Source organism: Scomber scombrus, chromosome 3 (assembly GCF_963691925.1).
Source record: "Scomber scombrus chromosome 3, fScoSco1.1, whole genome shotgun sequence".
NCBI classification, from domain to species: Eukaryota; Metazoa; Chordata; class Actinopteri; order Scombriformes; family Scombridae; genus Scomber; species Scomber scombrus.
In genome coordinates this window covers 14,452,943-14,475,716 of record NC_084972.1, presented here as the reverse complement: position 1 = coordinate 14,475,716, position 22,774 = coordinate 14,452,943, and the positions used below count along the sequence as shown (strand labels likewise).

General features: G+C 42.2%; 1 protein-coding gene across 4 annotated transcripts in view; it reads right to left on the bottom strand.

Annotated features, from left to right (window-relative positions):
* Positions 1–1,249: 1,249 nt before the first annotated feature.
* Positions 1,250–22,774, bottom strand: part of srgap2 (SLIT-ROBO Rho GTPase activating protein 2) — a 51,760-nt gene continuing 30,235 nt past the window's right edge. For 2 of the 4 annotated variants that reach the window (XM_062443408.1, XM_062443416.1), the window contains 21 exons: positions 18,327–18,489; positions 15,367–15,429; positions 14,352–14,567; positions 13,854–13,982; positions 12,671–12,892; positions 12,481–12,582; positions 12,117–12,314; positions 11,889–11,973; positions 11,313–11,340; positions 11,025–11,055; positions 10,203–10,263; positions 9,902–9,979; positions 9,662–9,796; positions 9,455–9,560; positions 7,878–8,102; positions 6,747–6,826; positions 6,163–6,361; positions 5,035–5,172; positions 4,572–4,813; positions 4,375–4,485; positions 4,159–4,292 (listed from right to left, as the gene is read on the bottom strand). In XM_062443408.1, the coding sequence (XP_062299392.1) occupies positions 4,406–4,485; positions 4,572–4,813; positions 5,035–5,172; positions 6,163–6,361; positions 6,747–6,826; positions 7,878–8,102; positions 9,455–9,560; positions 9,662–9,796; positions 9,902–9,979; positions 10,203–10,263; positions 11,025–11,055; positions 11,313–11,340; positions 11,889–11,973; positions 12,117–12,314; positions 12,481–12,582; positions 12,671–12,892; positions 13,854–13,982; positions 14,352–14,567; positions 15,367–15,429; positions 18,327–18,489 (2,581 nt within the window). In that variant the 3' untranslated portion in view covers positions 4,159–4,292; positions 4,375–4,405. Of the gene's footprint in view, positions 4,293–4,374; positions 4,486–4,571; positions 4,814–5,034; positions 5,173–6,162; positions 6,362–6,746; positions 6,827–7,877; positions 8,103–9,454; positions 9,561–9,661; positions 9,797–9,901; positions 9,980–10,202; positions 10,264–11,024; positions 11,056–11,312; positions 11,341–11,888; positions 11,974–12,116; positions 12,315–12,480; positions 12,583–12,670; positions 12,893–13,853; positions 13,983–14,351; positions 14,568–15,366; positions 15,430–18,326; positions 18,490–22,774 lie in introns of all 4 variants that reach the window. The other 2 variants (XM_062443424.1, XM_062443432.1) reach the window with 2 other exon arrangements.

Genomic DNA, 22,774 nt, shown 5'->3' with positions numbered 1-22,774 from the left:
ATTGAGCCAGCACACCATTTACAGCTCAACAAAACACAAGTCAAACACTGAGCAACTGATTGCGCCATTAGCAAAAACGGTCCTCCGTCTAAGCACTGCGCATGCCCGCAGTCACCGCGGTCCTCGTATCTTTAATTTCACAATATCCACACAAACTACACATCAAATAAAAGCTGAGATTTCACGGATTCCAGCAGTGTAACTCCCATTACTGTTCGTCAACCGTTAAAGAAAAATCCAAACAAACTTCCCATTGTAAATTTACAACTACAAATTATGTCATACCTTCGCTGTTTTAATGGTTAAAAGTTGTGTCTCTGGTCGCATGATATTCCTAGTAACAGTACTTCCAATGTCTCTGGATAATTTTGAGTCGATTCAAGCCAGTTTCCATTTATTTACATGGCATGGGGGATGAATTGCAGATAGCCTGCCTTGTCGTCCTCAATGCGAACACACAGTCTTTGTCTCCATCTAGTAGTTAAACTGTGCTATTGTGACAGATTTAGCCAACTGCACTACTTTCTAGAGGGCGTGAACTTTCATAAGAGTGGTCAATCTTTCAAATTGACCAATAGGTTCCCGAGATATTGATGCTCTCTTACATCTTACAGGCAGACAGTAGTAGAAAATTCATTAAGATCCTTAATCACAATACCACACTAGGAAAATACTCCATTACAAGATTAGATTAAGTTTAAGATTAAGTAAAAAATACACTAACACCAAAATGTACTGTAAATATCAGATGAAAGTAACATTTTACCATTTGCATTGGTTGAGATTGAGTAAATTTTAACTATGTGCTGATAAATTTAATTTATAGTAGTGGACTAGGAGAATAAAATTGACCAGTACTTTAAATTTGTACTTGAGTAAATGTAGTTAGTTACATTACACCACTGCATGCATGATTTATGAACTACCCATTCTTAAGTGTGATTTCCACAAGTTAAATTATTTTTCTAAACTGAGTTCATGTATGATTGAGTATTTGTGTGTTTTTACTGTCTGGTCTGATACTGTACAGTGTGTGTCAACATGTTTGTCTGTTTATAGTTGTCTGACAGGCTTACAGCCAGGCCATACACTCTTGGTTCATCACATAGTAATGCTATACAGTTACTGTACTTATTTACTTAGACTCTACTGTCCTATTCTCTCATTTTTATTGACATTTATATTGATCATTTTCTGAGATTGCAGTGTAATTTCTCTATTGTCAGACACATAAAAGAATTCAAGAATCGTTATAGCAAGCAATGTTTATTAAAAAACAGATCTACTACAAGAACTACACATAGAATTATATAAGGCCTATTTGATTAAACTACTATTGCTATTACTGTACAATATTGTACCAAAAAAAGAGTGTACCTCTGTAATGTACAACATTGTATATACAAAGTACATCTGAACATAGGATTCTCCAGTAATACAGAGACAACTATAAATAGATTTGACATTAGTCTTTTTTTTTTTTAAGTTCTGCTGTTTTCAAATGGACACAAAAATGCATATTTAACATTATTCAATTCTGACAAATCATCCCCACACAGTTAGTCCACATGCAAGCCAAGTTGTTCAAGTGCATGATGATTGATTTGAGATCGAAGAGGGTCCCAGTTCCCCCTTGATGAAACAAGGGGAGCCAGGACAAAACACACCAACCACCCACATGCATGTCTGTATGTGTGAGTGAGCGTGTGTTGATAAGGTGAGTTAATCTCTCAACTCCACCAACACATACACACACACACAGTCACAGTCCCTCCAGTTGTCGTGATGAGGTAAGAGCAACACAAATACACCAGCTGATAGACAAACAGTGTACAGAGATTAAAAAAAACAAAACATTTACAGTTATAATTCATTACCTGGTAGAGAGCATACAGGAATGCAATATGTGTTGTAATTCTGGGAGAGGGATCGAGGAGGAGGGGAGAGGTGTGATATAAGTATGAGGACACCTGGGTAAAAGCAGTTCAATACTTTTTCTAGGAGGTGAAATATAACACTAAAGACTCAGTTTACCCTGAATGGCATGTGTCCACTTTTGAAGTCAGTGGTTTCAAAATTATCCAGACATTCCCTAATTCATCATCAGATCTGATTTTTCAAAGGTTAACAAATTATATCAGAAGTCCTTGTATTTGGGCTTTATATATCCGGTCTCATATACACAAGGAGTAGTGTATTCCCGTGTGTCTCCTTGTTTTGTGGCATCCCCCTTATGATGGATGGGCAGTGGTGGGGTGAGGTGCATACATAGTCTACATCCACGCATGCTCACACAGGCCCACACGCACACACACATGCACACACCCAGACGGCTACACAGTTCCACGTTTCACTGTAACAGATTCTGACCATTAATAAACAACGGGGAAGAAAAAAAGTCCATAATAAAAGCACACTTTGCTTAAGAACGCATCGGATGAGGTGGTTGGTTGTGCTTCTATCTAAAACACACTCAGGAGGATCCTCAGCTCCATGCTTCCAGTTATCATTCATGATTATTAAACATACATACACACCATTAGAATTAAACCCCTTTTACTGTAAAGTCTTAAGTATATAGTTAAAGGAGCAAGCTGTAACTTTTTTTTTTTTTTTTTTGAAGCTGACCTATAGCTGGTATTGCAGATACATAAACTGACGCAATCAGCCAGCTTACCATTGTGGCTGTTGTTTATTGGCCTCAGCATGCAAGGAAAACCTGAAAGGCGTGTTTAGCTGCCACAAAACTCCACACACACACAGATTTTGAGAAAGTGTGCGTGTGTGTGTACAGTCCAACATTACATATAAAAATGCTGGGTTTCAGTGGTCCCCTACACACATAGTAGAGCTGCAGGAGAGAAACAGCATAATGCCTCCAACTACCAGCTTTCATTATTTTTATTGCTATATATGCATTTAGAATTTCTGTTGGATGTTAAGATTTTGGAGAGCACTGCTCCTGTCATGCTCTTCTTGTGGTACTAGTTCTGAACAGTAATAATAATAAAAAAAAATCACCAATATAACTAGAGAACACTGGAGGAAGAGATAAAATAAAGCTATTTATCACATGACTTACACTGATATTTGGCCCAGTTGTCTTTCTTCCTTTCATCATCTCTAATGTCCAACTTTATCTTCACTCTTCTGAAGCAGCAAGTCAGTGTTTCATTTCTACACGGAGTGAGAGCTTAACGTTTCACAGTCTGGAATCAAACACTCCGTTCCAGCCCCAGTATTTATGGGGTTATTAAAAAAGGAAGAAAAAAACTGTCACTACTATACAAAATCAAACAGTGCTTTTTGTTCCTCACTTAGATCTGTGTGTAAAGGCAAGTAACACTCTTGCACACCCACTCAAACACAATTTCAAACATCACCAACTAAGATATGTAAACTCCAAGTGCGATAGGTCTGTAGGTGTCCATCCTGAGTCCTGTTCCCTTGGTAAAGATTTTAAAATCCAGTGATCCCTGGAATCTCTGTGGTGGCAAAGAAAATCAAGTGTCTTTGAAGGGCAGAAAAAACTCTTGACACTCTAACGGGAATATGGCGTCTGAGAACTCGCCTGGACACCATAAGTGAATGCTACACATGAGTAGTGGGTTAGGGGTCTTATGTGAAACAAAGTGCTTCCAGCACCTGGTAGAAGAGCTGTAAGAATCTTAGTTTGTAAGAATCAGTATGGTGGTTCAGATTTGAGCTGGGGTGGTGACGAGGAGGTCCTAAGCTGGGCAGGATTTGTCGTTAGACTGGGTTGGAGGTGGAGGAGGAGGGGTGTGAGGGAGAGAGTGTGTGTGGCCTGCAAGTGGAGGAGGTGGTGTGGGGGGCACAGTAGAGGTTGGGGAGCCCATGGCTGGACTGCCACTCCCTCCGCTCTTCGGGAACACCACTGGCTTGGGCCTTGTAGCTGGTGGGCGCAGCTCTCTAAAAGAAGGGACAGATGAGGAGAGGGAGGAGGAGGACAGAGAAGGAGATGTGGCAGAGGGAAGTGGGCTCCATGGCTGGCTCTTGGCGGGGCGGAAGGAGGAGGGAACGTCGCTAGCTGAGGAGGCGCTCCGCTGAAGTGGGTGAGCATTTGAGGAGCCCCCCTCACTGTCTCGTAACAGACGGGAGTGGAGTGGACTGGAGGGCTCAGAGGCTCCTCCTCCTCCACCACCACCACTCACACCTTTCAGCTGCTCCAGTGTGTCCAGGACCACGTCAGGGGTGTGTGTATGTTTTGAGGTACTCTGTCTCTCCAGCTCCCTGAGCTCACTCAGGGCAGAGCTCATTGCTGCCTCGATGTCCTGCAACACAGGAGGAAGATATTAAAGTAAACATACACAAAAATGGAGACATGGTGTTAAGTAACTGAACTGAGAGCAGTACCTGTGAGCTGTGCTCCACTTGGGCAATGACCTCAGGGTCCAGTGGTCTGTGGTTGCTGAAGCTCTTGGAGCGTCCTGCTGTAGTTGTCTTGCGTAACTGTGGGCTCTCCACCTAAATGTTCAAAACAGCCTTGATTAAATTTTCTACCAAGATCAACTAAACATTCAATTTATTACATTAACTTCATATCACAGTACCTTGGTCTTGAGTGAGGAGTGGCGAGTAACTGAGTTGAGGATGCTGTGAGCGCTGACGGGTCGTTTGTCTCCGGTCTCTTTCACCAGAGCCCCAGTGACAGGGAGAGACGCTGTTCTCACCCCTCCCCCCCCCCCCTCCTCCTCCTCCTCCACCCCCTCCGCTAGCTCCTGGACTTGTACTTTCGCTCTCTGAGCCCCGGAATGTTCTTCGGATACTCCCGGACTCTGGACGTTTCCTCATCCTGAATGAGAGAAACATTTCAGTAATGTTTTGCTATTACTTGTGTTTCGGCTCAAAGGATCCAGGTCCAGGACAAAAAAGTCTGAAAAACTACAACAGCAGCAACAAAAACTAAAAGGACAACTTTTGTTTGATATTTTGTGGACCCAAATTGATTTTCATTTGTGGAAAATATATGACCCTTTATATTATAAATAGCTTGTGTCTACATGACACACTCACTTGTTCAGGTTAGCCAAATAGATGTCAGCCACATGAGCTCCAGTAGGAGATGCAGCACTGCCTCTGGTGGACACCCTCTCCTCCAGCAGGTCCCTGGAGTCCACATCAGGCTTTGGACTTCCCCGACCCCCATCAGCCCTGAAACAATCAAACCTTAGTTTATAAATCACTGCCGTGCTCTATCTTGTACAAAGCCAACAAAAAAAAGAAAGGTGATTGCTTCTGAAAGACAAATATATATTTATCTAAACTGGCCATGTGAGAGGGGTGCAATGAAGCACAAGCAGTAATAGAAGCTATCTTTCTGTTGCAGGAAATTAATAATACGAACACTAATTCTAATAAACATAACACATTTTAAAACTACAGTGTTTTACCCAGAAGAAAAACAATAGAAACTTAAAGCAAAATTCCTACATTTGTCAGTCCTAGTGTTATTCCTGTATTTTCATTCATTACGACTAATGGTCGTGGTAACTTTTTATTCACCACCTCTGTTAAGAATAAGTACAGTTAAGACCATGAACTTCCTACAGCTTTACAAGAAAAATATTTTGAGCAGAAATAGTCTTTTAAGTATTTTCCAATAACACCACGGTGTAGTGAACTGAATAGCGGCTGTAGAGCAATTAGCCACAACTGGACTCTCCCTTTGTCTTATAGTGACCATCAATGTACAGCATGGCCATGTCATTTTAGTTTTTCAACTGGAATAATTGCAAACATAAACCATCTTCCTGCATTTGTTACTAACTCTCTAGTATGCACAGAACTATAAATAATCCCCTCACTACTGTGAACAAACTACTGCACACACATGAATATAATAGGTAGGATTTCCAGATAATTTTCTGTGTTTTTTTCCTAGTCAGCTTAATACACAAGTGTTTGAAGTAATTTCTGTTTTGTAGTAGGTCATTTGCCCTCTTGGGCATCATTCATGTTAGTGCCATTTCCAAAAACTCCACTAAAGGGCCAATGAGGAAAATATTATCACGATCAATATTCACATTAGAAAAAAAACGGAGTAAAACCCAGTAAAACACTGGAATTTCCTTTCAAACATTTCTGTTTTTCTGTTATTTCTTTAGATAATTGATCAAGATAAACGATTGGAACACATCTTACATGTCTTGGACCACAATATACTGATGTGCCACCAGTCCATCCACTCCGTTGTGTCGTCCCTCCCACCAGTCATCAGAAGCTCGGTGATACAGAAGCAAGGAAGCACCCTTCTTGAATGATAACTCCCGACTGGTGCGGCCGGAGTAGTCGAACCGAGCGACAGCTTCAATCGGATCAGACTCTGAAACAGCCAAGGAGCCTGAGATTCAGAGAATGGTGGACAGGCACAGGAGGTGACAGAGGAGCAGCAACAAATGAGAGAGAAAAAAAAGGTGGTGGAAGAGAGGGGAAGCTAGATTAGTGCATAGCAGGTTAGTGCTGCTGAGTTTGGTGACAGCACACATGTTAAAAATGGCTGAGCAGTAACAAAGCAGCATAATTAACAAGTTACAGGTAGCAGGATGTGAGCTGGTTTAAAAGGTTAAAGCCATAGTAACTGGTGAGAAAAGCAGGGTGAGATCTCATAAACTGGTGACAGGAGGGAATTGGCTTCATCAAGTTAATTCATTATATGCAGTTGATTTATTGTATGTGTTGGTCAATGTGTGTTTGTGCGTGTGTGTGTGTGTGTGTGTGTTACACACCATCTTCACTATTGTGGCTGACAGACACGGTGTCAGGCGCCGGCTCTTCCACTAGGGGGGGCTCACAGTGTGGACTGTCACTGCAGTAGACAAGGAGGGCAGATGGGGTTAAAAGACACAACTACATATCTTAGGCTGACAACATGTGTTGATGACTCACAGCCTGACCTCAGATTCCTCAGTTCAGTCACATAAGCTCATATGCACCACACCACCGCTAAGTGCTGAGATCATGACCATTTTACAAACTTGTACATTGCTTGACATAACAGTTTCAAAATGTAGTTGAGAGCACTGCAAGGTCTAGACATGAGTTTGGTTGTATCCAGGGCTCTAACCAGGATTTTATTTATTTTTTTGCTCTAAATTTTATTCCCCAACATGAAAGTTAAATGCTATTACAAATCCCTTTCTACACTGCCAGAAATACAATGCCAGTGAGGTAACTAGTGAAACCATTATGTAAGGGTTTATTCATTTATTTTGTTGGCTTTAAGGTATCTTTTTTGCAGCATATTACTGAAATCAGCCAAATAAATATCCACCATGTGCATTATTTTAAGTTGTAGGATACAAACTCCTCCATTGTAGCCATAGTTCTGGATACAACAAAGCTGAGAGAAGTCAGTGTGATTCTATTTTTCTGTCTTCATTTTCTACAGCAGAGAGTGAGAGCTTCTCTTCTTGTGTGATTAACAGTCTTTACACCTACTTTGACTGGCAGTAATCATAATAACCGGTGCAGGAGCTTATCGTTAATTTAAAATTGAAAGTTGGCCCTTGAGTATGTTGTGGTGTGTGTAAGTGTATGTGTGCTGTGCTCTCTGAAGCTGATGTGGTCAGGCGGTACTTTAATCTCCTGTGTGAAGGAGGGTAAGCTGATCCTCGAGGCCCCCTGGCCCTGAGCAAGGCAGACAAGCTGAGCCCCCAAATCACTCCACGACTGCCTCTAAATCAACCACCTGCCCGCCCTTTTTCTGGCCTCCTCATCATCTCCAAGCCCCCTCTAGTCAGATAACGATTGAACAAGACATCCTCTACCCTCCTACTAGCTCAAGTTTGTACCCTACATGACTTCTCACCCTTATAACTCCCCAGTCTCCCACACACCCTTTCTTCCCAGACACTCACCAGAAGTCATCACCAGCTCCTGGGATGCTGTAGACGGGGCCCTGCAAGTCTTGCAGTCCGGGAAAGATGGTGTCATGGTGGATGATGATAGTTTTAATGAGCTCATTGACGTGGGCCTGGCAAGAAACCTGGTCATTGCCCTCGGGGACAGACATCAGGGTGGGACCAAAACAGATGGCCAGGTTGTAGGGGTCCATCATGTTGTCGTCGCTATACTGAGACAGGCTGGAGTGGAAGGGAAAGAAGAGTCATTTAGAGGGCATTATGTCATCCTTCTCTCTTAAACATACGATACACAAAAAAGTGATGATGCACACAAACAACTATGAAATGTAATTTTATCCTGCATCATCTGTGAGTGCTGTGTGTGTCGGATTGCTTGAGGTCCAACGGTAAACTCCTTAGCAGGCATTAAAACAACACTTCATTTGCAAACTGTGGGGATGGAAGGACTGTGGTGCTGTGTGTGCGTGTGTTTCAGTGTGTGAGATGAAGCAGGAGCATTGGGGTGACTGTAAATCACATCACCAAAAGAAGAAGCTCCCCTTCTGTCTCCACATGAGCTGTCTGGGACCACTTGGTTTACCCAGGAGTCTCAAATTTCAGGTCTTCCACATCCCATTTCTTTTTCATCTTTCACTCCTTTTTCCAAGTCACTTTATTAAAAAGCTTTGTTGTAGATTTTAGGGAGGGTTGCACGACGTGAAAAGATATAGCCTACCAATACTGTACACACAAAGCATACAAGCAGGAAAGACTGTTTTCAGACATTACTTTTGGATTCAAACCATGGCCCTGGATTAATATGGCTCAAGGTACGGCTCCTAATGCACCCCCAGCTGTCAGAGTAGGGGGTATCTGTATTTGAATTGCCTCCCCTGATGCTTCTGCAAATGCTCCCTTACAAGCCAATGCTTTTTTGTTGGACTTTGTCGTCATCTTTTCAGAGAGATTGGGGTTGTAGCTAATGCAAGCCTGTGTAGCCCACTGAGACACTGTATGTGATATTGAGCTAGATAAATAAACTTGACTAGAAGTGGGAACTGAATCATTTCTCAAATAGGAAAGCTTTCAGTTCCTTAAGGAATGAAAGGGTAGAAATACTCCCAGTGGGGTTCTTATTGACTTTTCACAAAGGCAAAAGGATGTTTAGATTTGGAGTGTGAGAAGGCCAGATGAAGGCTTTTTGACCTCATCCTGGTGTTTATGAGACTATGTATTTATTTAACTGTGTGTGGGGGGCAATCATGACTGATAAGAAGAGCATAGGGTAATTCAAGCTAGCTAATATCATGAGCATGAAATATTTGCATAACTTGTCACTAAGGAATCTGCAGTTCAACAACCAAACATTTGCCTATTGAATTGAAAGCCTCACCCTGAGGCCTGACGACATCCTGAAACTCAAATATGTCCTTTGTATTTTTAGTCAGTCTAGGTAATACATAACTTGCATAACAGCGCTGTCTCGTTTTAAGCACCAACTATAACCATTTTTTTGACAAAGAAACTACATATTGTTGACTGCTTGACTACTTATTTTTCAATTGCCTTTGTTTGTGTGTCCTGCTACTCACTGGTTGAGGAAGGCAAACAGGTATCTCATAATGATGAGGGTTTTGCTTGGCTGAGACTGCAGAACTTTCTTAATGTGGACTGCCCGCTCCTGGAGGCTCTCCATCGCTGGAAAATAACAAAGCCATGACACCCAAGAGATTACTCACACAATAAAGCACATGGAAAACACAACAACACATGGAGACACAAAAAGATGTGACACTTACAAACACAGGATATGAGGTCATGGAAGACTTCCTTAGGGAAAAGGGCGTGGTCCAGTCCTCTAAAGTAGAGCTTGAGGACACCAGCAATTGAGTCCATGTCGTGGTCATTCTGGTCCCCAGCCAGCGGGTCCTCACCTACATCCGGACAAGAAGACAGAGAGAGAGGACAGGGGGTGTGGGGTTAAAGAACTGGACGTTCTGTTTAAAATACTCATGTTTCCTGCTGGATTATACTCCTACCTCTCTCAAAAGCATTCTTGATGTCATTGACTTCCACCTGAGAGCCTGACACTCTGAAAATGCCCTCATGCTGCAGTCCTACACAGACATAAACACACATAGTATTTTTAATGAAAACCCCTTAAGCATTCACAGCATTATATAGTTTGATAGCATTGTGTTAGTTTAAGATAAGAAGTTCTTGTAAAATTCCTAATTTAATTTGATCCAGAACCAATCGCACATCATACAAAAATGTAACCAATCAGTGCACAGTAAAAGCTGCAGCTAAACCTATCACTTCACTGGAGAATTTCCTCACCATGGCGACTGATGAAGCGGATGCAGCTCTCGACCATCAGAGGAATGGTCTCATCCGATTCCTAAAATAGGGGGAGAGGAATTACTCCCAATAGAGCAAGATGAACAGGAAGAGCAGTGTGGAAATACAGCGCAGCGCACTTCATGTCAGGAAAATTGTCACACATACGTCTGCACACGCACATGCATCGGTGCACACATTTAGGAAGAGTGGGTATTAGACATGGGGGAGTGAGGGTGGGTGCAGCTGTTGCTAGGAAACGGCTCTTTTCCCTTTTTCTCTTTGTTTGTTTGGGGGTTTCCAGAAATCTATCAGAGGTGAGGCTATAAAATGTATGTTGGATAACAAATGTACAGGTTGCTATCTGAATCCCATTGTGGTTTTGATATGTTAAAAATCTGATTTGAAATGAACAGCCTGATTTTAAATGAACAATCAACAGATTTCTCTGCAAAGTGAGAGTTGATAGCCACGACACAAGCCACCCACAAGGGGGGGCCACAAACAAGAGATTTCCAAATGGAGCAGTTGCTTTTGATCAGGAATGTGTTGTTTCATATTGCATGGGAATGTATCAACAAACTGTACTGACTGTACTTTCCATGTAGACATATTTATTTGTGTATTTGATTATATCAATCTGAATAAAGTGATAATAATCAAAGTGATAGGTGCCCATGCAAGCCTGGGGGGGGGGATACTGTGTGAAAACCTGTGGCTTGAGTTAAAAACAAAGCTACAGAGGCTCTGACTGAGAATCTTATAGCCATTCAGAAACAATCACACACACGTGAACGCACACACACTTATGACAGATATTACCTGCTTCCGTACTGTCGAGTTTCTCCGGCCACTACACAGAGAGAGAGAGGGGAGAGAAAAGAACGGCACTCTGTCATTATGTCTACAGAGAAAGTCTATTTATACACACAACTCTGCTAAGGCTCTATTTGTACACATATGCACATGTGTTGAGAATATCTATAAACAGTGAAAGGGAAAATAATACCCCTGGCTGCCAAGATATCAACCTTAAAAGCTGCTATGGTATACGTGTGACAAAAGAGTGTGTGTGAGCGTGAGCCTATTTCCTTCCTTCACCACACCTACCTGGCAAGGCAACAGTCAGTCTTCTGACCTAAAGCAGGGAGAAACAGGAAGAGGGGGAGGGGAGAGAGGGCATGACAGAAAAGAGAGAGACAGAGATAGACAGTTATAGTACAAGCATGACACATGATAAGACAACTTCAGGTGGACAGAAACAGGGAAACAACTCTCTTAAAAGGAAAGGTTTTGTAAGGAAAGGTTTTCTTGTAAAAATTTGGAAATACAGACACATTCAGCCCTGAGGAACACTCCCCCTCACACTTAAACACACAGCTGCATCCACATATGGTCCCTGTCACTGTGACCTAGCCCTCCACACACACACACAGCTAGTGATTATTAGATATATTAAATTCATTCTGCTTCACTGCGTGGGTCCTGGCGCGTCCCTCTACACCACTCAGCTTTCAGATCTACTGGTTTTTCACCTCTGGGCATCAGACCTTTCCTGAATGCATCTTCCTACAACTGAAGGGGGAGCTAACACACACAAATGCACACGAAAGCACACACACAGACAGACAGGATAGAAGGACGATGTCTGATAGGTATGAAGGACACTCCTGCAGTCCCACTCACTCTCTCCCAAGGTCTTCTGGATGAGGTCATGCTTGGCCTGCAGCTTGGTGATCAGGTTCCTGCCTTCCAGAAACTCCTTCAGCTTCTGCAGCACACAAAGACAGACACCAGAGTCACACATAATGCTCATATATAACTGCTGTAAACTCTCTCAGTTCAATCTGCCTTGGTCCCACTATTGCTAAGCTAAGATCAAAGTATTTATCAATGACCATAACTGGCACTGACTGTGAAGTAAAACTGCTCCGTCTCCTGCTGATTGGCCCGTCGCTTGGCAAGGCTGGGCTTGCTGAGATAAGATTCGCTGAAAGTGGACTTGACCGACTCCATGCTGTTGCTGTGGTGGAAGCACTCTGAGACGTCGTAGTCCTCCACTGTCACCATGTCTTGGATGGTGGACAGAGTGGCCTCCATGGTTTTCTTCACCTGATGGGCAGTAGAGAAGATGAGATTTACAAAATAGCTGTGCTTAACAGATCAATGAATGTGCAGAATGAAATATAAAGCTGAATGATTACCAAAGAAGACAGATGACAGATGTAATTGGTGGGAGATGAGTGGAAAAATGAAAAGAAACAGTAAAATATCTCACCTCTTCATTCTCAATCTTGAGTGTGGAGAGGCGGGACAGCAGCTGCTGACACCTCTGGAGCAGCTCAATTTCCAGTGGCTTTTGTGCACACACTACTCCCATCTATACACACAGAACCGTCATGAACATATTAAAACAATGGCATTTAAAATTGCCCTCATGCTGACAAACACAAACAATGGCACTGTACCGTGTCTCCCATGTGGGACTGGAAGTCAAAGCGAGCTGGGGGGCAGAAGACATTGTTGTAGGTCTCCATTAGTTTCTGTTTGTCCCCGTTGGGCTCCAGACTCTCAGCTGCTCCGTCCAGTGCCTCCAGACCAGTGTGTTTGGATGTCTCTACATTCTGTTCTGCAGATAAGTAGGTTCGCAGGGCCCGATGTAGGCTGGCATGGTAGCCCAGGTCACAGCACTGCACACACATGCAAAAACATACATAAACACATCAGTATGTAAGCATTGTTGGTGAAAGAAATTTAAGTGGAAAGAAATTATATCAGAGTGATACCTCTCATGTTTTGTCTCCTTGTGCTAACCTGTACTTTTAGTGCTACTATAATTAGCTTAGTCAGTCGCGGTCACACTCTATCACAACCACCAGTGTCTAGACTCCATCGGGGGGACATTCTTATATGGCACACGATATGACTACCCCCATATGATGACATCATAATGGGGTAAGTATCCTTACATATTTCTTCAAATTGTACACATTATATAAAAAAAGAAATCCTTGCTCAACAACTCTTCAAGCTGTTCTTTCATTTAGTCTCTCCTGATTGAAACTAACTTATTTAAATAAATGCTAAACATGGAGGTAAGACGTGTTTGTTTTATCTGAGATATTGTGCATGTTAGATGGACGTACAAATAGACAAAATATGCACACTTTAAATATGGGAATCTCTGCAGACAATGTTAATAGAACAATAAACTAGTGTGTGTAGTTAATACCATAAACCTATTATCAGAGCACTGTTTACTGAAGCAGTGTGTCAGTGCCATCAATCAGTGGGACATTGAACACTTGCTGTTGACTGGTCCATCAGTCAGCAGGCAGTGAAGTGTTATTATCCAGCAGGGAATGAACTCCATGTTATCTAGATGTTTTGGCCACTGGCAATCTATAGGTTTGCAACATCACTTTAATCACAGGAGCGTTTAAAGGGGAAAAAAAGACAAAGAAGAGAAAACATGAAGGGAGGATATCCAGTCTGCTGCCTTCATTAAGAGCACTGAAGCTAATGTAAAAAGACTGACCAAGGGTCACAACAACCCTTGGTCACACACCAACTGTATTTACCCACATACAGACAAACAAGATGTCCACATATGTATGCTCCCACAGTATAACAGGATCTGTTTATACTCACGTCAATGATGTCAGCGAGGTCGTGGATGTAATATTTGAAGACACAGCTGTTGGTGGCCTCAAGAGCAAGCAGGTACTCATTTCTTGCCTTGATGGCCTTCAGCTTGTTCTCTGTGTACTTGGCTTGTCTCTGATTGGAGAGAGAGATAAAGTAGAAAGAGAGAGATTGCAAAAGAGAAAGTGGAAAGATATCAGGAGAAAAGCAAATAAGAAGGGTAGAGAAAGGGGAGGGAAGGGATAATAGGTGTTAGAGTGAAACACCTCAGTATTGATTGTGGATAATAAGATGTGGGGAACCATGTTGCTGTGACAGGCCCCAGCTGTAGTAGACAAGGTTAGCAATAAGCCAGCCATGCACTCATAAATAATTCATGAGACAGACACACACACACACATCATAAGTCAGTATGACAACAGGTGCAGCTCTCTGAAAACAGTCTCCCTCTGACTGCTCATTGCCCTCCATCTTCTCTCCCTAACATTCTCCGACCCTGCTCACCTTCTCCTTCATCTTCTCGATTTTCTTTACACTGGAGCGTCGGACGGGTTTCTCGTCGCTTTTGATGCTGGCCAGGGTGTCGGGGGAGCGTGGCGTCTGCCGGTCATCTTGGCGGCTGGAGCGTCCCATCTGCTTCTCCTCCTGCTTCTCTGCATCTTTCAGCTTGGACTCAGCATTCATGCTGTCAGTGTTGTACATGTGGTACGTCTTCATCACCTGGGAACAAGATTTGAAGGAAAACATGAACATGTTTCCCCCCCCCCCCCCCCCCAGTGTGTCTCTTTCTTTCTTTAGTTCTGGCTCCGGATCAAAACTGTGACTACACCAGACAGCATCATGAAAAAAAGTACTGCAGCAAAGTGGCATTCCTAAATATTGCAGGGGATGAGTCACACAAACTGCCTCCTCTACTGTACAACACTGCTTTGCTTGGACATGGGGGTTATGAGTTTAACATGAAAAGTCAAACACATGAAACAAATGTATGTGTGCAGTGTCAGCCTTATTCCGGTGACCACCACCAGAGCTATCATTATACTGTTCTGCCCAAAATATTGCAGTCAGACACACTGGTCTGTCTGCAAGGATGCATGTGAGCATGTGTGCGTCACTCAAACCAGATCTATTTCTATCACTTACTATATACTATAATTACAGCATAAAACCAGCTTTTATGGGCAATGGCTGCACTGAGGCTATACTGTTCAATTCTCCTCAGAGCAGCACTGGAGTAAGAGACTTTGCCCACACACACACACACAGACAGTGAAATACAATTTGATTTGGCAGTACCATGGACATGTGTAACCAAATGCTATGATGCCCCTGACAGCGTGAGAAGACCAAAACAACAGACAGGCAGACCTGATGTCTCAAATTTCAGCAATCAAATCAGACTGTCTAAGATTTTTTTTTCTTTTGGCCATCTTCATGAGCTATATAAGATGAAAAAAATCACAACACATTATTATGGATTCATGGATTGTGGAAGTGTAATTGCAGTGGTTTGTCTTACCGTATAAAGCTCATTAAGCACTTTCATCAGGTCCTCTTGCAGCTGTACACCAACCTCTTTGCTCTAGAGAGACAAAAGTTAGATTAATGTGAATAAAGGCCTTCAGCCATTAGCTCAGTGTTGCTAATACCATTACTACCATTAACCTACAACCAGTAACATCAATACCTACTTAGCCATATGGTTAACCAACTGCGCCTTCATCAGTCAAGACTAGATTATCAAGCAGAACAGCGGTGGAGGAGTCACTAGTTCAGATGAATGAGTAAGGCAGTAGTGTTGGACTTGATGGATGTGGAGGAAAAGGAGGAAGCTACAGATACTGATCTCTGCATGATGGAAATGGAGCGAAGGGAACAAGACGGAGAAGGCAAAAGAACTAAAGAGCCAATGGAAGAGGGCAAGATGATGAAGTTGCAGGAAATTAGTGGTGACTGATGACTCCAAGCAACTCAAAGATCAGTCGAGTCCACACAATACACCACTGTACACACACAAACACACATTCACAGCTCCTCTCATGCTTTTGCACAAATATGTTGGGACTCAACCCAACTACTCAAAGGACACCATTCAAACATGATCTAAATAATGATGAAAAAAGAAGCAATAACTAGCTACAAAAAATATACATATTCATGATTTTTACAGTATGTACAGTAAATGAAGCTGACTTAACTTGAAAACAGACAGGTAGGAGAGAAAGTAGAGGAAAAATAAAGGGGGAATTCAAGAAGGGAGAGAGGAAAAAAGAGGAGAAAGTCAACTGAAAAAAATGAGTAAGGAATGCAGAAACAGATTTTGCCAACGCATGTTGAGCATCTGTCTTTTTCTGGCAGAGGGCATAGAAGAGGAGTGGGCAGAGTGAAGCGGGGTATCAGGAGGTGAATTGGTAAAAAAAAAAAAAAGAAAAGAAAAAAAGTGAAGGATTGCAAGATGAAAGGTGTTTAATGCAGTAAAGGTGGAGACTTGCAGGGAAAAAGGAAGGAGAAGATCTAGTTTGTACTGTTACAGAGAGGTTGGGGGGATGATTAACCTATTTGGTGGAATTAGAGAGAGCAGAGAGGTCAGGAACAGAGGGGTACGTGTGTGTGTGTGGAGAAACAAAGCGACAGGGAAGAGATTTAGGATACTGCAGCAAATGAAAGAATGAAAGAGGTAACAAGATAAGTGAGGTTGCCCCACCTTCCCTCTTTAAAGTGCTGTAAGAGGCTCATATTAGGTGACATCCAACCAGACTACAGCCAGTCAAAAAGCAATCAGCCATGGCTGAGCCTTCCTATCTATCAACTGCAACTCCTGACTTTGTACTTCTCATCTTGCCTCTGGTCATCTGTCTGGCTCAGTGAAACTGCACAGTAACAAAACTAGAACGCTTCATTAGCCCTGATGTCTGTTGTCCGAGTTGAGACTGTGTACTGATTAATACTATTTGACTCATTAGTGCTTTCTTCCTGACAGTTACAAAATCTCACACACACCCACAGTGTTATTCTGCACTACTTTCCACAATGGATGGAAGTGTCTGAGATGAATGTGTTGACTTCTCTAATATGGGTTGTCGCTGGCATTTCAGCTATTCATGCCCCTGACTGGAAATGTTATAAATGAACTAATTATCTGCTTAATTAGCCATCAGGGTCTTCTCTGTGTATGTGTGCAGTATGTTTATGACCCAGACATGACGGAGACAACCCTCATGCCAAAGTACAACCACTGTCTGACAGAGATAAAAATAGAAATAAACACCCATGACCCAGCCAGCAGAGAAGAGAAGAAAAAGAGAGAAAGGGTGGTTTTTTTGGACTGCTGCATCAGTCGGACAGTGATAGGAGGGCAGACATTTGTGTTCTCATCGCTTGCGATCAGACTGTAAGTGTAGTTCAAAGACGACCTATCAGGTTGGAAATCAGCAGCCTCTGCCATGACATTCCTTACACAGACTGCTTCACTTTGCCTTCCAAACACACACAGACTGATCTTACCTATACTTGTGACGGCTTTCCAGTGATAACATTCCTAAACCCTGTCCGTAGCTCTTCTCAGCACAAGATTAACTTTGATCCTTACCTTAAACTTAACCCTTAATATTTTGACCCTAACCCAAGTCTAACTTTGAATCCAAACTGAAGCTGCATGATCTTCAGTCACCTTGCAGAAGAAAAGAAGGAGATTGCAAATCAAAAGATGAAAATGATTAAAATATATAAGATGTAAGGGCATGCTGAATTCCTGCTTGATACCCTACCCCTCTCAGCTTGTGTATTTGGTCTAAAATGTCCATCCTGGAGATGAACAACTGTCTCCCTGGGGAGGAATCAGACTTGGTATTTGTTCTACAAGGTCACAGTAAGCTCTTATCCATAGAGAAATCTCTTCATCCCCTCTCTCTCTTTCCTCTCTTGTCCTCTCATGAGGCCCCCCTCTCTCTATCCCGTTTAATTTTCTCTTTCTTTTCTTCCTTCAGATTCCCTCTTTCTCTCCATCAGCCTGTCTCGTCTCTTTTCTCTCAGACTAGCTAGGCAGAGATCAGAGGAGACAGGATTGAGGCTACTGTATGAAAAGCAGACAGCCTGAACTCTCCTGGTCTGAGGTTCAGCTGACTTGTACTCAATAAATCAGCCGTGACAGACAACAGATGGTGGAAAAAAGGACGGACAGGGCAGAAATATTACATGGATTTTAGCTAACTAGGCTGTTACTAATATGATGTAAAAAACATGTGCTCAAACAATGATAATATTATCCAGAATATGTTATCATTTAAAAAGGCAACTTCATGAATTCCTCTCTCTGAGTTCAATTAAATAAAATCTATAAAGGATATTTGAAGTACCAAAAAACGATATCTGATCACTCATTGCAGGTACCACACACAATTTTAATAGAGACTGAAATCATCATTAAATCCATTACGACAACCGAACAGAGTGAAGCCCTGCTGCATCTGTGTGCTTTACCTTCTTGAAGAGGCGTCCTGAGTCCTCGCTGATCTGTGCGAAGCGGGGAATGATGTTGTTGAGGTAGAGGTCGGACAGAGTGGCATGATCGCGGCTCTCCCTCTTCACCTGAAGCAGCAACAGGTTCCAGCAGTTCACTGGAGATAAAATACTCTGCTCCTTCCTGCACAGAGGGAGGGAGAGAAAGATAGAGCGAGTCTTAAAATGCACTCAAGGACCCCCCAAGCATATTTTAAATAAATTACTAACATTAAATCCCACTTCTCATCCTGACACACACACACACACACACACACACACACACACACACACACACACACACACACACACACACACACACACACACACACACACACACACACACACACACACACACACACACACACACACACACACACACACACACACACACACACACACACACACACACACACACACACACACACACACATCAGTGAGCCAACCCAAACAGGGGATTCAGCCAGGGTACAAAACCCAGCAGGAAGAGGTCAGACTCCCCAACAAGCACAGCTGTCACAGAAAAGAAGTAAGAGACAGAAGAGAAAAGGAGGCAAAGAGACATTGTAGACTGTAATGACTTTACCAACAGTCTAATAGCTCAATACTGTTTCATTGTCTTTGCTTCAAGTGCCCATAAAGCCATTACACAAATGCGAGGCTGTCAATGCTCTGGTTACATTACAACACAACCCCTTTCAGAGAGTGTGTACACAGGTTTGTGTGTGTGTGTGTGTAGTATGTGTTATGGATGATCCATGGATGATCTAGTGGGTAAAATGGATTATGAGTGAGTGTAAGTGGATGAAAGAAGGTCTTTCTGCCGTTAAGAGCAGCTTTAACTGGATAGAAAGGGCGAAGAGCCGCAAGGCATTTACATCACACACACACACACACATTAATGGGGTCAGTAAAAGTAGAGCAGTGACCCAAACATACACAAGGTCAGACGGACTGAGAGAGTCTTTGACCGAGGAGTATAGTGAGGGGAGGTGTGTGAGTGTGTGTGAGTGTGTGTGAGTGTGTGTGTGTGTGTGTGTGTGTGTGTGTGTGTGTGTGTGTGTGTGTGTGTGTGTGTGTGTGAGAAGAAGGATCTAATTAGATGAGTCATAAACAATGATGTTATATGCTGGTACTGGCTGCCACTGGTCAGATGGTCAGATGACTAGCACAGTGTAATAACGATAATGATGTCAAGAGAAAAAACAATACAAAACAAAAAGCAAATCTACCTCCTACATATATATTAAAATCGCGAGATCCTGAAACTCATGTCGCATTCGAAAATGGGAAACAGTCATGTGGACACACGTAAGTTTGTATCACTTTACTCTGACTTCTCTATGCTGTCCATTTCTTTTCCGGTGTGTCTGTCTTCACTGGTTACACAACATTTTCCTTCAACAAAACAGGGCTGCAGTTCCTCTATTTGCTCAACCAGCTTCCCTGTCTCCATGTGACATGTTTCCCTCGGCCCACCTCTAATCACCAACTCTCTATGACTCTCTGCTGATCACAAGGTAAACACAGAAATGTCATTGGCTCCCCAAAGGTCACATGGTCTTCAGGTCAGGTGCTGCAAGTGACTCACGTCGGAAGGAAAATGCTACATGGTCATTTACATTCAGGATCAAAGCACATAGCATTAAATGGAGCATCACTGCTCACTTTTTCTACAACTGAAGCGAACTGAAGAGTCACACAGCTCTCAGGACAATACTTTAATAATGTGATTGACACCACGATGCATGAAGAGACAAACAATTTGGAGCTGGGGTGACATTAATATAATTTGCATATCAAGACCTGAGACTACAATGCAACACATATTATTAAATATTGTTGTTTCCAGTCGTGAAAGACTGAATTACTGTTAATTATTGAATTAAATATTGCTATACTGTTAAATATTGAATGATCAATACGTCATATCTATAATGACTTATTAATGATTTAATGATTTTTTATTTTGAATAAATATCAACTACAAGAGATATAAAAAATAACATCAGTACTGTCCCTTATGCAGTTATACTCAGATACTGATTAAATTGTATCAACCCCAATTCCAATGCTATTCTTCCACATCAGTTCCTGTTATAATTGAATCCTTGTTCAAATTTATAGCATTTTAAGTAGGAACCCATGTTTGGTGAAAGAAGTAAGATGAAGATAAACAGATATATAGACATCATTTTCCCCCAGGTGGATGTTTGTTTCCACAATGTGCATTATGCACACCTCCAGAAGTTAAACACACACATTCACATAAAACATCCACAACAGCTGCATAGTTTGTCTGAATTCACTAAGGCATAGTGTGTTTTTGTGATTGTGAATTATCAATCTTGTCAGATTCAATATTCATTCACTCATCTACACTTCTTTTCACGAGAGTTGGTCATGCTAGTACTAGCAGACTAAGGATAACTACGGCTCGGAAGAATGAAAATGTTGTATTATACATACTGCAGAAAATGCTACCTCCCTGCATGAAATTATTGTCACTCACTGCTTATAATTTGTTGTACTAATACAGTTTAGTAAAGTTTAGGTATATTTCGAGTCCTAGCTCTGTTCAACTACATTTTAATTGTGTTGATGCAGGTGAAGCCAGTGACTAAACCACGCTTGTGTGTGGAATCTACAAGTGGAGTCATTCAGCATTTTTTTTGATGAATCTCCAGTTGAGTGTCCCCAATTTAGAACTATTTACTGAGAAAAGGTTGTGTATTATTTTTCTCAGTACTTTAAAGCTCCATTAGTAATGTAAATAGATAAAGTGGAAGAACAGGAAAAACTGCTGGTGAGATTTAAATGAATACAGCCACAACAGATGCAAAACAGCAATTTTCAAGCCATGTGTGGTCATATGACCATGTGATCGTTAGAGTCAGAACCCAAAACCCACATTGAAATAATACATAGCTGTAGCCATGAGTTGTGTAAAGGGTTTCAGCTTATTAACAGTGAAACTGACCTAATATTTAGCATAAGGGTAGGCTTTGAATCAGTGTGCAGCTTGTGAGGCCTCTCCATGTGACCAATCAGCCTGTCAGCCTCAGGGCACACACACACACACACACACACACACACACACACACACACACACACACACACACACACACACACACACACACACACACACACCCACACACATACACATGCAAACACATACACACACAATACGGTTAAACCTAGTAACCCCCCACCACTGCTGTACGTGGTCTGCCAAATAGCAGGAATACCAGGGGTCTCCATGGGATCAACACACACACACAACCCTCACACCCCACATTGCTTGGAGCAGCATCAACGCCTGGCTGTGCAGACAAACAGCCACAAGCGCACACACACACACACCTACATACAGACACACAAAAAAATACACACACATAACCGGAAAATATCTGAAATTCCAACGTGGCACCCGGACTGAGCAGCAGCAGATGCAGGGAGAATGTTAAATACACAGATGTTGGAAAAAGAGAAGAGCAAAAAGAACATGGAAGAAGAGGAAAAAGAGGGATGGAAAAGAGAAAATGAACACTTGTTAGTCAGTAAATTGTATTCTTTGTTGCCATATCTGTATATGTTGTGAACAAACCTAATGTAGCAGCTGCAACAGCTGAGACCTGTTCAATATGTTTTTTTGTGTCCTCATTTGCTGCTATCCTTCCATCCCCCAATATTCAACAGAGGGAAACACACACTGCAACTGTCTCAGCATTGATCTGAGCTGGAGGGAGTGTGTGTTTTGGGGTTTGTCCTCTTGGCTGGAGTGGGGTTTCGTTTAGAGGATTTATCGATCCCTTTTAGTCTGTGTGTGTGTATGTGTGTGAGTGCATGTGTGTGTGTAAGTGTGTGTGTGTGTGTGTGTGTGTGTAAGTGTGTGTGTGTGTGTGTGTGTAAGTGTGTGTGTGTGTGCGCACGTGTGTGTGTGTGTGTGTTAGAGTCTGAGTGTGCAGGATGGTTTGCCCCCAGCAGAGAAATTAGAGAACGTCTCTGGAAAAGTACATGATGCATAAAGAAAGGAGAACGAAAACAGTGTGAGGAGAAAAAAAGAGGAAGGCAGACAAAAGGGGAAACAAAGGTGGCAGTAGAGGGGGTCAAGGTTTACAGGAAGTCAGAGAGAGAAGATGAGCAAAAGAAAAGAGTCCAGACCTTTTCACCAGTTTTGGTAATACTGAAAGATCCACTTTATCAGACAGTTAGATTTCTCTGCAGTGACAGTGCAGTAAAAACCTATTATATCATTAACTGATTAATAGCAAAGCTGGTAACTAAATCTTTTATGTCTACTGCTGGTCTATTCATAAAATTATATTAACCTTAAAATGTATCTTATTCAATGCCATGTAGACACGACAAGCAGTTGTGGACTTTCACATAAGATACACCTGAGTTTTCTTGCTCCAAGCTCCTCTGCA